At 43.5% G+C, this 11,956-nt stretch overlaps 1 protein-coding gene across 1 annotated transcript in view; it reads left to right on the top strand.

Annotated features, from left to right (window-relative positions):
* The first annotated feature begins 5,615 nt into the window (after nt 1–5,615).
* Nucleotides 5,616–11,956, top strand: part of DNAJC6 (DnaJ heat shock protein family (Hsp40) member C6) — a 138,723-nt gene continuing 132,382 nt past the window's right edge. Inside the window, exon 1 of the mRNA XM_032303776.1 lies at nt 5,616–5,835. Within this exon, the coding sequence (XP_032159667.1) occupies nt 5,721–5,835 (115 nt within the window). The 5' untranslated portion in view covers nt 5,616–5,720. The remainder of the gene's footprint in view (nt 5,836–11,956) is intronic.

Raw genomic sequence — 11,956 nt, 5'->3', positions numbered from 1 at the left:
TGTAGGAAGTACTTTTGGAGAACATTTGTGCCAAGGCATCTGGAGACTTTTCAGCCAAGTCTTTGAGAGAAGCCCAACCGTTTCAGTTTCCTCCCTTTTGGAACTCAGCCACTGTCTTATGAGGAAGTCCAGACAACCATGTGGAGAAGAATCGAGGCTCTTGGCTGGGCACCTAGCTGACAGCCAGCACCATCTTGTTAGCTGTGTGGGTGAGCCACCTGAGAAGCTGACCTTCAAGCCCTAAACAACCCAGATGACATCATGTGGAGCAGAAATGAGTTGTCTGCTTTGAGCTCTGCCCAAATTGCAAAATAAATGATTATTGTTGTTCTAAGCCATTAAGTTTTGGGGTAGTTTGTTATGCAGCAAAAGATACTTGAAACAAATGCCTTAGAAGCCCTGAAAACATTTTAGATGAGCAGTTTCTCCTTTTCTCACACAAGGTCCCACTGCTGAAAATGCCATGGTTGGGAGGATTTATGTAGGTATTGCTCTTTAAATCTTGAGTCTATCATAATGCTGTACACTTGGAGAACTTTAGATTGAAAAATAAGTTTAAGTGGAGACTGCCCTTAATTGTTTCCTATGCTAATAATAGTCCTATTAGCACTGCCACTAGGGTAATGAGAAAGAACACCATTAATTCTAATGGTTCCAAAGACACCTGAGATGCCTTTAGGGCAGATAATTTCATTTATATTCTGGAGCTTTTTTGGTAAGGGAGAATGGGCAACAAGACCTTTCCATTTCTCTCTCCACAGATACATACACACACACATTTATTCACTGCAAAAAAAAAAAAAAAAAAAAAAGCCATTCTTTTAAAATCCATCCTTGAGTCTCTAAACGGACATAGTATTATAATAAACTACCATTTATTTTGCCTGTTGGGCTTATTATGTGTTATAATAAAGCACTGCAACCCTCTGAGGTAGGTGCTGTTTACTGTCTCCATCTTACAGATGGGGAAAGTGAGCCTTAGAGGAGAGCGTAGGTTCTTTCTGCTAGCCCCTTCTCCCTTCTCCCCCCTCTCCTCTCTCTCTCTCTCTCTCTCTCTCTCTCTCTCTCACACACACACACACACACACACACGCAAGAGAATCTTACATCGCATTGACTTTGAGGACTGTCATTTTCATATTTCTGAACTTAGCTCTGTAAACACAATGATAGGAGTGGAATTCAAGGTTTCTTTTCTTTCTTTCTTCTTCTTCCTTTTTTTTTTTTTTCCTATGCCCAGTGATCCAGATGTACAAACAAGTGGGCTTGTTTTGCATTTTTGACATTTGAAAAGAAATTCTATGTGGCTAATGCTTATGAATGTGCCTTAGGGCCCTTGGGGGTTTCTACTCAGAAGATCTTTCAGGCTGCGTTCTTTTCCCATGGACCCCAGGGACTGTGGAGAAGGCTCCCCACTGGATCTGCCTAGAGCAAGCTGTGACTGTGGGAGTCAGAGGCTTTTGGACTTGTTTCAGCTCTGAGCTGGAGGAGTGCCATGAAATCACATGATGTTTGGACTAAAATGGCAAGCTAAAGAATGTCTTTCTCATCCTGCCCTGGCCAGTGAAATCCAAGCAGTGAGAAAGGGGCCCCTCCAAGTTGCTGCTTCAGTCCACTGGGCATGCAAGGGCAATGCAAGAAAAAGACAAGTCTCTAAGCCAGGCCCACTGGGGTTTCTACGACTTAGCAAAATCCTAAAACCAGTTAATGAGAGTCAGGACATACAGGGAAAGATTGTGGTGGATCCCAGAAGGAAACTTTTAGATCCTCTGGTTCATTCCCCTACACTAATGGGAATGAGGGTAGTGGTGGTGATGAAAATAGTAAGCTAGGAGGAGAAGGGACACAATCAGTATTTTAAAGACCATTTGGGTAACCAGGACTAGATTCCAGGTGTCCTAACCCCAAGGCCAGGTAGGAAGTCCTAGGAGCGGAGGGAAACCTCAGTCTAGGGTATTAGTTGGCAGCACATGGGAACTATTTCTGAGCAGCATTGTTAATTAGAGCACTTGTTCTAGGGCCCATTTCTTCAGACTTTAGTCTGGATGCCAAGGAGAATAAGGGTTAGAGAAGAAAAGTCAGCTTATTACTGATAAGAGAGAGAGGATACTCTCAATTTCACTTTCCTCCCAGGCTTTTCCACTTTCCTTCCTTATTTCATATCTTCCTGTTCTCTTGGATTAGAGAAAGAAGAAAATCAGGCTATCCAATAATTACTTTTAGAGGGTCATTTATCTAGACCACTAAGGACCTCATACCAAATCAGAACATTAATTTAGCCTTCACTGACTGAATTGGGTCTCTGTGCTCCTGTCACCTTTCAAAATTCTCCCCAACATCTACCAGATGATCTCTGGCAACCTGCGGTGAGCCAGGGGTCATGACACAGTTGACTGTAGCCATAAAGGCATGGATCTACGTTGAATCCTGACCCAACTTTGTTTTAGATATTGGAACAACTTATACTAAATTGTAGATATGTAAGTTTTTAAAAAAATTAAACTTCTTATTTTAAAAATGATTATAGGTTCACATGCAGTTGTAAAAAAAAATAAAATACTATCCCACAATCACTTTTACCCATTTTTACATAATGGGAATATTGTGTGAAACTATAATCTAATGTCAAAACCAGTATGTTGACGTCAGTACAGTCAAGGTACAGAACAGTTCCATTACCAGAGGATTCCTTATGTTGCTCTTTTATAGGCACAACTTTCTCCTCATTCCTGGAAACCAGTTCTTTATTTCTATAATTTTGACATTTCAAGAAAGTTCTATAAATGGAATCATACAGTGTGAAACCTTTTGGGATTGGCTTTTTTAAGTCAGCATAATTCCCTGGAAATTCATATAGTTTGTTGCCTATGTCAAAAGTTTGTTGTTTGTTACTTTTTATTGCTCATTAATATTTTGTGGTGTGGAGGTACCACAGCTTGTTTAATCATTTGCCCATTAAAGGACATTGGGGTTGTTTCCATTTTTGACTATTAGGAATAGAACTGTTATGAACATTCATGTATAGGCTTTTGTGTGGATGTAAGTTTTCCTTATTTCCAGGATATGTATCCAAGAATGCAACTGTTGGTCTTATAGTATTTGTTTGTTTAGTTTTATAAGAAACTGCTAACCTGTTTTCCAGAATATTTGTATCATTTTACATTCCTACTAGCAATGTATGACTGATCTAGTTTCTCCCTCTACATCCTTTCCTACATTTGGTGTTGCCACTATATTTCATTTTAGCCTTCTGATAAGATGTATACTGATATCTCATTGTGGTTTTAATTTGCATTTTCTTAGTGGTTAATGATGCCGCATGTCTTTTCAAGTGTTATTTGCCATCTGTAAATCCTCTTCAGTGAAATATTTGTGCATATCTTTTGTACATTTTCTAATTGGATTTTCTTAATGTTGAGCTTTGAGAATTTTTTATTTATTATACATACTAGTCCTTTGTCGGATATGTGGTTTGCAAATAGTTTTGCCCAGTCCGTAGCCTTTCTTTTCATCCTTTTAACAGGCTCTTTCACAGACAAAAAAATACTTAATTTTGATAAGGTTCAGTTTATCAATTTTTCTTCTTATGGATCATGCTCTTAGCAACATGGCTAAGAACTCTTTGCATAGCTGTCAATCCTAGAATATTGTATCCTGTTTTTTTCTAACACTTTTATAGTTTTACAATTAAGTTTGCAATCTGTTTGACTTGAATTTTGTATAAAGTGTGAGGTTTAGGTTGAGGTTCATTTTTTGGCCAATGGATGTCCTATTGTTCTAGCATCACTTGTTGAAAAAGTTATTTTTCTTCCATTGAATTGCTTTCACATCATTGTCAAAAATTACTTGGGCACATTTGTGTGGGTCTATCTCTGGATTCTTTATTCTGTTTCATTGACTTATGTGTCTTATCCCTCTGTCAACACCACACTATTTTGATAACTACAGAGTGATATCAGGTAGAGTGATTCTTGCCACTTTTCTTTTTCTATGGAACTTAGAACTTACGTTTTCTATCATTTTACTTGGGAAGAAATCTCAAACTTACAGAAAGTTGCAAAAATAACAATAGTACAAAATATACCCATGTACTCATTATCCATATTCACCAATTATGAAGCCTCCTTCAGATTTATTTATTTATTTAGACAGAGAGAGCATGAATGCACGCAGGGGGGGTGGCAGTCAGAGGGACAGGGAGAAACAGGCTCCCCACTGAGCAGGGAGCCACTGAAGGGCTTCCTTTTCGGGGCTGGGAGCCTGGGATGAATAAGGGCTAGATCCCAGGACCCTGAAATCATGACCTGAGCTGAATGGAGACACCTAACTGACTGAGCTAGCCAGGGGCGCCTCTTCAGCCTTCTTTAATCTAGAATATCTCCAAGTTTTTTTCATCTTTAATGGCATTGACACTTTTGAAGAATACTGAACACCCCCACCCCCACTTTTAAAGTGCAGTCCTCATTTGGAGTTTATCTTAGATTTCCTTATGATTAGATTCAGGTTGCTGTGCATATGTGGCCAAAATATGACAAAGCGGATGTGTCTTTCTCTAGTGTAACACACCTGGATACACTCACATTTCATCTGCCTCCATTTAAATTTTGATCCCTATGTGAGGTTATTGTATGATATTTGTTTGGGCCTTAAAAATGGTAATTTCATGATCCCATCCAGCATATAACGTTTATTAAGGTTTTTTTTATATGTGTAACCTGCCCTCCCTGATGCTGGTTTTTTTCACCTGTTAAATGTGGATTAATAATTTCTCTCCCATGAGTATCATCTGGACGGTTAAATAAGGTCCTATATGTAAAATCTGACACATAAAAAGCACTCCATGGATACACTTCTTGCAGCCAGAAAGTGTTAAAGGATCTTGGCTTGGATCTTCCTCTCAGACACTCCAGATGACAAGCAAAATCATGACAGAGACAAAGTGCTGGGGGCAGCCTCAGCTCTGCCATTTCGGGTTCCCCAAGGGGAAGACGGGAAAATGCCTCCCACCCCACGGGGTGCGGTGAAGTTTAACAGCACGTATGTAAAAGTGCCTGGACATAGACTGGGTCCTCAAAAAATCATTAGTGATTCCTAAGCTGTTGTACGAGGAGAGTAGGACTATCTGCCAGACTTAACAATTAAAAAAAAAAAAAATATATATATATATATATATATTATATATATATATAATGTGGGATCATTCTGAGGCAACAGCAAGGTACGAAAAAACATGGTTAGCGCCCAGAACTTGAGAACTAGCACCACTGAGCCGCTGTGGGCGGATGACTCCAGCTCTCGAAGCTTCAGTTCTACCATGTGTAATTTGGAGATAGAAATCAGCGCGCTTCCCCGGGGATTCCGGTGTTAATTAAGGATGCCCAGCAGTACCTGGCACTCCGTCGCCGTCGTCTGAATGAAGGCGGGGGACTGAAGCGTTCCCCTGCACAGCTGCCTGGCGCTCGGAGGGCTTCCGGAGAGGGCGCCTCGCGCCAGCGTCCACGCCCCGGGCGGCCGCACCCCGCGGGCTGGGCGCGAGCAGCCGCCTCCCCACCCCGGCGCCCCGCCCCCCCCCCCCCCCCCCAGCGGCCGCAAGCTCCTCCCCCAGCCGCCGCGTCCACCCCCGCGACCGCCCCGCACCTGCAGACGCGCGGCGGCCGGGGAAGCGCGAGGCCAGCCTCGGGCGGCGGCGGCGGCAGCGGGGGAGGGGCGCGGGCGCACAGATGGGAGCAACTGAGAAGGGCGGCAAGAAGAGCCGGAGGCTGTTTTCTTCTCTGCGGCCGTGGAAGGCGACCCGGCGGCTGTGGAGGACGCGCTCGGCTCCCAAGGCGGCGCAGGGTGAGTGTGGTCGCGGCGGGGGGACCTGTTACAGCGCGCGGCTGGCGCGGACTGGACTGCGGGAGGGCCGCGGTGGCTCCCGCAGCCGGAGGCGGCATCTCGGGCCCACCTCTCGGTTCCTGGGACCTCAGGGTGGGGGGCGGCGCGACCTGGATGTCTGGCCTGGCCCGGGCGACCCTCCACCCCGACCTTCGGCCCCTGTGACAAGCCCGATCCCCCAAGCTCTCGCGGGGCTGCTCACCGAAGTGCAGGGGCCGGTCTCGGCGCGGTCCCCTTTCTCCTTCTACCCCTGAGCACCTCTCGTTGGGCCAGGTGGTTGCAGTTTGTTTCCTGCAAAAGCCCCTGTCTGTAGGTTTGACTGGGGACGGGAGGAATTCAGGCTGCCTCCGGGACACAGTCTACTCAGGTTTGTGTCCCTCCCAACACCTGGCCGGTTGCCTGCAATGCAGTAGCCATGGTGGGGGGAATGAATCTGAACCCAAGGTTACCTTCAGGGTCTTCGCCATTTGGACCCACCACCTTTCCAACCTCTCTGCGGTGATTCCCTGTTCGCTGCTAAGCTCTAGTCCCCATAAACTACTTCCTAAACACAGTACACCCTGTCCCCACCATGGCCTTCAATCACATTTATTCAGTCACTGATTCACTCCATTCATTCCTTCCACAATCTCTATTGAGCTCTTCCCGTGTGCGGGGGCCTGGGATGAACAAGATAGGAAAGGCCCAGCTCGTGGCACTTCTAGAGGGGGAAACAGACATTACACCCCTCAGATAGGTAAACGTCCCCATTACAGATTGCTATGTGTGCTGGGGGAGGAAAAAGGGCAGAGTTGCCCCAGCTTACAAGGCAGATGGCCAGGGAAGACCTCTCTGAGGCAATGTGATTTAAACGGAGACCGGAACACTGAGTGGGAGTTACTCCAGCATGGAGCCTGGGGAGAGCATTCCTGCCAGTGACAATAACAAGTGGAAAAGGTTCCCAGTGTGCCTGAGCTTAGCACTGGGAAAGTGAGGGAGGCAGGGCCTAGATCAAGGTCTGGGTAGGGCATGATGAGAACAGTTTGGATTTTATTTCTAAAGCGGGCTGGAAGGCTACTGATGTGTTCTCAGCAAGGCTGTGACATGATTTGCTAGCTCACTGCCTTGTGTGTATTCAGTGTGGCCATGCCCTCATCTCAGTCTGCCCATCCATCAGGGAGGCTCAAATGCCTTTTCCTCTGTGAAGCCTTTCCTGGGGTTTCTGCCACCTGTAACCTCTTTTTGAATAGGGCCTCTGGCACTGTTCACTGGGTATTACAGATTCCACATGGGTGGGTTCTCATCTGTTTCATCATTGCCTCCCCTACGTCCGGGCTTGGTACTTTCTAGATACCTGTTTGCTAGACTGTGTGTGTGTGTGTGTGTGTATCCTGTCTTGTCCTTTCCATCTGTTTCTGTCATCTGAGAGATGACATGCCTTTTTCTGAGAGACTGACATGCCTTGATTTCTAAAATGGCCGACCTGATGCAGGGCAGAAGCTATACTGCACCCCGGCCCTGTCATTGATACAGCCCTCTGCCCCCCTCCACAGGATTGTTTTGAAGATTAAATGAGTTGATGAGTTAAATGAGTTAATAAGTGTGAAGTGCTGGCACAGAGTAAACATTCTAAAACTAAATTTGACTCAAAGCAAGAATTATCTTTTAAGTATTTATTTATTGAGTTAGAAACAAGCTTTTCTACTGTTGGTAGTTAGACTAAGACTTGGTATTGTTATCTTGCTGGTTTTCAAAGAACGTCTTACTGCTTTTGGTCAATGCACAATTAAATTCCTTGCCCATTGCCACTAGACCTTAGTAGGTCTGAAGGCTGACCTCCCTTTTACTTTAGCTTGCCTGAGGAGTTGAAAAGAAGGGTCATGCAACAAGTATTCCTTGAGTGATAATTACATGCAGAATGTAATTCCAGGTGTTGTGTAAATGTTTACAAAAGAGGACTACCTGGATATTTCTACTGTAGTAAAATGGGTTAGAATAAGTCTCCTAGTTCTATAGTGTTTAAAGCCAGTTCTATACTGTGTATACAGTTGTCCTCTCCTCTTTTCTCTGTTTCTGTCCTAGAGGTCACCCGTGGCTTCTTGGAACCCACCGCCATACCACACCTCTTTTTTCTCTTCTTTTTTTTTTTAAGATTCTATATATTTGTCAAGCAAGGGGGAGCAGCAGAGGGAGAAGGAGAAGCAGGCTCCCCACTGAGCAAGGAACACTATGAAAAACTTGATCCCAGGACTCTGGGATCTTGACCTGTGCCTAAGGCACTAACCAACTGAGCCACCCAGGCGTCCCCACACCTCTTTTTTCTTAAGTAGAATAATGGTTGATCACTATTTCTCTACTTCTCCCAAACAACCTGGAGATAAGGCCATCATAATGTCTTATGTTATAAGACATTATGGCTGCCTCCGGGACACAGTCTACTCAGGTTTGCGTCCCGCCCAACACCTGGCCAGTTGCCTGCAATGCAGTAGCCACGGGTCGGGGGGGTGGGTGGATTAATCTGAACCCAAGGTTACCTTCAGGGTCTTCCCCATCTGGACCGACCCCCATTCCAACCTGTCTGCGGTGATTCCCTGTTTGCTGCTAAGCTCTAGTCCCCATAAACTACTGTTATACATTACAGTTTATAGAATAGATCAACTACAAGATCTTGTTTCAATCTTGACAGCACACTGGACGAAGGAAGGGCAGATGGTGTTTATTTCTCCCATTTTATAGATGAGGAAGGTGAAGTAAGAGACTGACTTGCAGGAGGTCATATGACTGGTGAGTGGCAAACTCAAGCCTGATTGTCCATACAGCATTCTTTCTGCCGCATCTCCCTGCACAAAGTAAACATGTTCCAAAATCTATACTCATGGAGAGAAGTAAAATTGATAAATATCATGCAATAAAAGAAATCCATTTCCCCATTTAATTTTTTTTTTTTTAAAGGTGGCCTGAATTTCTCATAATGATGGGACATCATCTCCTAAGTGATGGACACCAATTTGGGTATCTCAAATCATGTGCTTTGGTGCCAGACTCTGATTAGAATCTGTCATTAGTAAGTGGCACAGTAGTAAGCTGTGTGATCTTGGGCAAGGTGCTAAATCTTTTAAAAACTCAGTTATATGTCATATATAAAATAGAGATGATAATTCCTATGTCACAATGTTACTGTGATGATTACATGAGTTAATGTATATAAAGTGCCTGGTACACAGTAGTCTACAGGGTGGTAGTTATTATTTTTATTAATTTTAGTCCAGATAGTGTACCCTATGATCATATTCCCAACAATGGTTAGTCACAGGACTGGAAAGCTTAGTAACCTATGGGAATAAAACATGGTTGGGAAACTCCTTAGGGGCAGGTGTTCCTTCTGTACTAACCAAAAGGTCTTTCACAGCATCTTTTTTGTTCCCACCTTTTTTTTTTCCACCAGGAGGCTGCAAGTGAGAAGCTTTAGGTTTAGAGGAATCTTGGCATCTTTTCAGCCTAACACTGTGTCCTGAATATAGAAGACATTCAATAAATATGTTTGTAATGAAAAGATCCTTTAGGAGGTCCTATCTTTCTGTCTAGACACACACACACACACACACACACACACACAGCGCCAAAGAGAATGCATCTGCAATTTACTACTAGTAATTGCAGATGCATTCTTGTGACTGTAAGTAAGATAAATACTTAGAAAAACAATTACTGGGTTAAAAGGTATATGCTTTTTTAATTTGGAAAAATAGCTGACCTCCATACATTTGTGCTACTCTAGCTCCTACCAGGAGTGTGGGCGATTCTTGCCAATACTGAGTACTGTCAGACTTTTTAATGTTTGCCAATTCCATGGGTGTGAAATGGTACTGCAGAGTTGTTTTGTATTGAATTTCCTTAACAAATAATGAAGTAAAGATCTTTTCACATGAATTTTGGCCATGTGTGAATAAGGCCTATTCACGTCTTTCCCCATTTTTTGTTTTAACTTAATGGTTTGTCTTTTTCTTATCTAACAATTTGTTGGCTTACATGTCCAAACAACTTAAAAAAATATAGCTAAGCATGCAACCTATTCCAAATGGGAATATGAACAGGCTGTGCCCAAAGGAAATTAACACCCCGAATGCTTCCAAACTTTCTAGAGAACGATATTTTAGACAAATATCAAAGCTTTTATGTCATAGAGAAGGGAGTGAACTGTCGGTGGATTGGTGAAAGTGTTTTGTAAGAAGAAGGTCTTGAAACAATGGTGGAAAACTGGCCCCAAGTTTCTACCACCTGAAATTACTTCCCTGAAATCCTGGTGGGGCAAAGAACTCTTTCCGGACCTGCAATATTCCATGGAAAGACAGAGAGTGGAACTTGAGTCGGTCTCCATTAGCAGATGGTGCTTTCCAGGACAAGTTACTTGGAGAGAAGGATAGGTGATCTGTGGTTTAATCCTTCACTGCCATTTCTAACCATGTACCCACCCCTAAACACAAATCACATTGAGTGGAAATAATGATTACTCCTGAGGGATATTAGAAAGATCAAATGAGATCATAAACATGAAAGACCTCTGTAAATACAAGGATATTTGCTAGGCTCTGTGAATTCAGTAACACTGTTCCAGAGTGGGAAAAACTCATTGACCTACAATCTTTAGGCCCTATTCTCCATGATCTGCTCTGCATACAGGTGCATGATGTCAAACATTAGTTCTCCAAGTGTGGTCTCCAGACTAGCAGCATCAGCCTCTCCTGGAACTTTTTAGAAACGCAAAGTGCTGGCCCCCACCTCAGAACTACCAAATCAGAAACTCCAGACGTAGGGTCCAGCAATCTGTTTTAACAAGCCTTGTCATAATTCTGATATATGCCAACATCAGAATGGTTTGAGAAGCACTGGCCTAGTGCAATGTGCAAAGGCTTTAAAGTCAGCAAATGTGTCTTCTAAAATGTTAACTCTCATTTGCCAGCTTATGGCATGAGCAAGTTACCAGGCCCCTCTTGGGCTTACAAACTCTCATCTATAAAAGGAAGATGGTATCACCTCCCTCACAATGTTGTTTTGAGAACAAAGTATCCTAGCTATGCTACTTTTTAGCTCTGTATCCTTTAGCGAGTCACTTCTCCTTTCTGCCTCATTTTTCTCATCTAAAAAAGATGGAATGGCAAGAGTTATCATGTACGTACTGTTTTACTCTGTGCCAGCCACTGTCCAAAACAGTGCATATTTTTATTTTATTTAATTCTGACAGTAAACTTCTTTTGCCATCTCTTTTGCCATGAGAAAACTGAAGCACAGAGAGGTTAAGTAACAAAGTTACACACCTCATAAGCTGGGATTCAGACCCAGGCAGGGTGCTGTGAAAGTCTTTGCTTTCAGTAATGCTTGAAATCTAAGTTATCAATAAACATCTGAAGATGATGGTGAGAAGAGTGCCTGGCACAGAGTAGGTGCTCCATGTTATCAGTTCCCTTCCTTTGCCTTGTAGCCTGGCTTCATGGGAGCCTCTGCAGCTTTTCTTATAGTCATGCTGCCCTCCTGTGTGGTGACCCTCTTTGCAAACCTTCCTCCACCCCCAGGCGGCAATTTTTCTCTCTTTACTTTATGGCCTTTATGGCCACTTTATGGCCACTCGGATGCTCTGAGCAAACCTTCCAGAGGCCTGGTGGGGTGGAGGAAGACAAAGTGAAGCCACCCTGCTGTCACCACCTCAGCATGTTTTTAGAAGAGGGTCTAGGCCAGTCACTGAAAGGTCATTAGGTCTGCCTAATGTGGGACATAGCCTTCAAGCCTCTTTTGCTCTCAAATTTCCAAGAGAATATAAAAACTCTTTTTTTCATTTGTTTTTTTCTTCAGTGTAAAATTTACAGCTGGCAAGTTGAACCCACAATATTAACAGCAGCATTTTTTCTTTCATTTTTGTTTTACAAGGACAATAAAGAGCCTGATTGTTTTTCAGTTCAGGGTTTCACTCATTGTTCTTGAAAATTCTGTTTGGTTTTGCTCTCAAGATGGCCTCCCTTACTGGGCATGACTCACTGGTCTAGTGACTCAGAAGTGGCATCAAACAAGACAAGGACTGTGCAGAGCCTTGAAAGGACTTGGTGGCCAG

This window comes from Mustela erminea, chromosome 10, assembly GCF_009829155.1.
Source record: "Mustela erminea isolate mMusErm1 chromosome 10, mMusErm1.Pri, whole genome shotgun sequence".
NCBI lineage: Eukaryota > Metazoa > Chordata > Mammalia > Carnivora > Mustelidae > Mustela > Mustela erminea.
The sequence above is the reverse complement of the archived record's forward strand: the minus strand, read 5'-3'. Positions and strand labels throughout refer to the sequence as shown.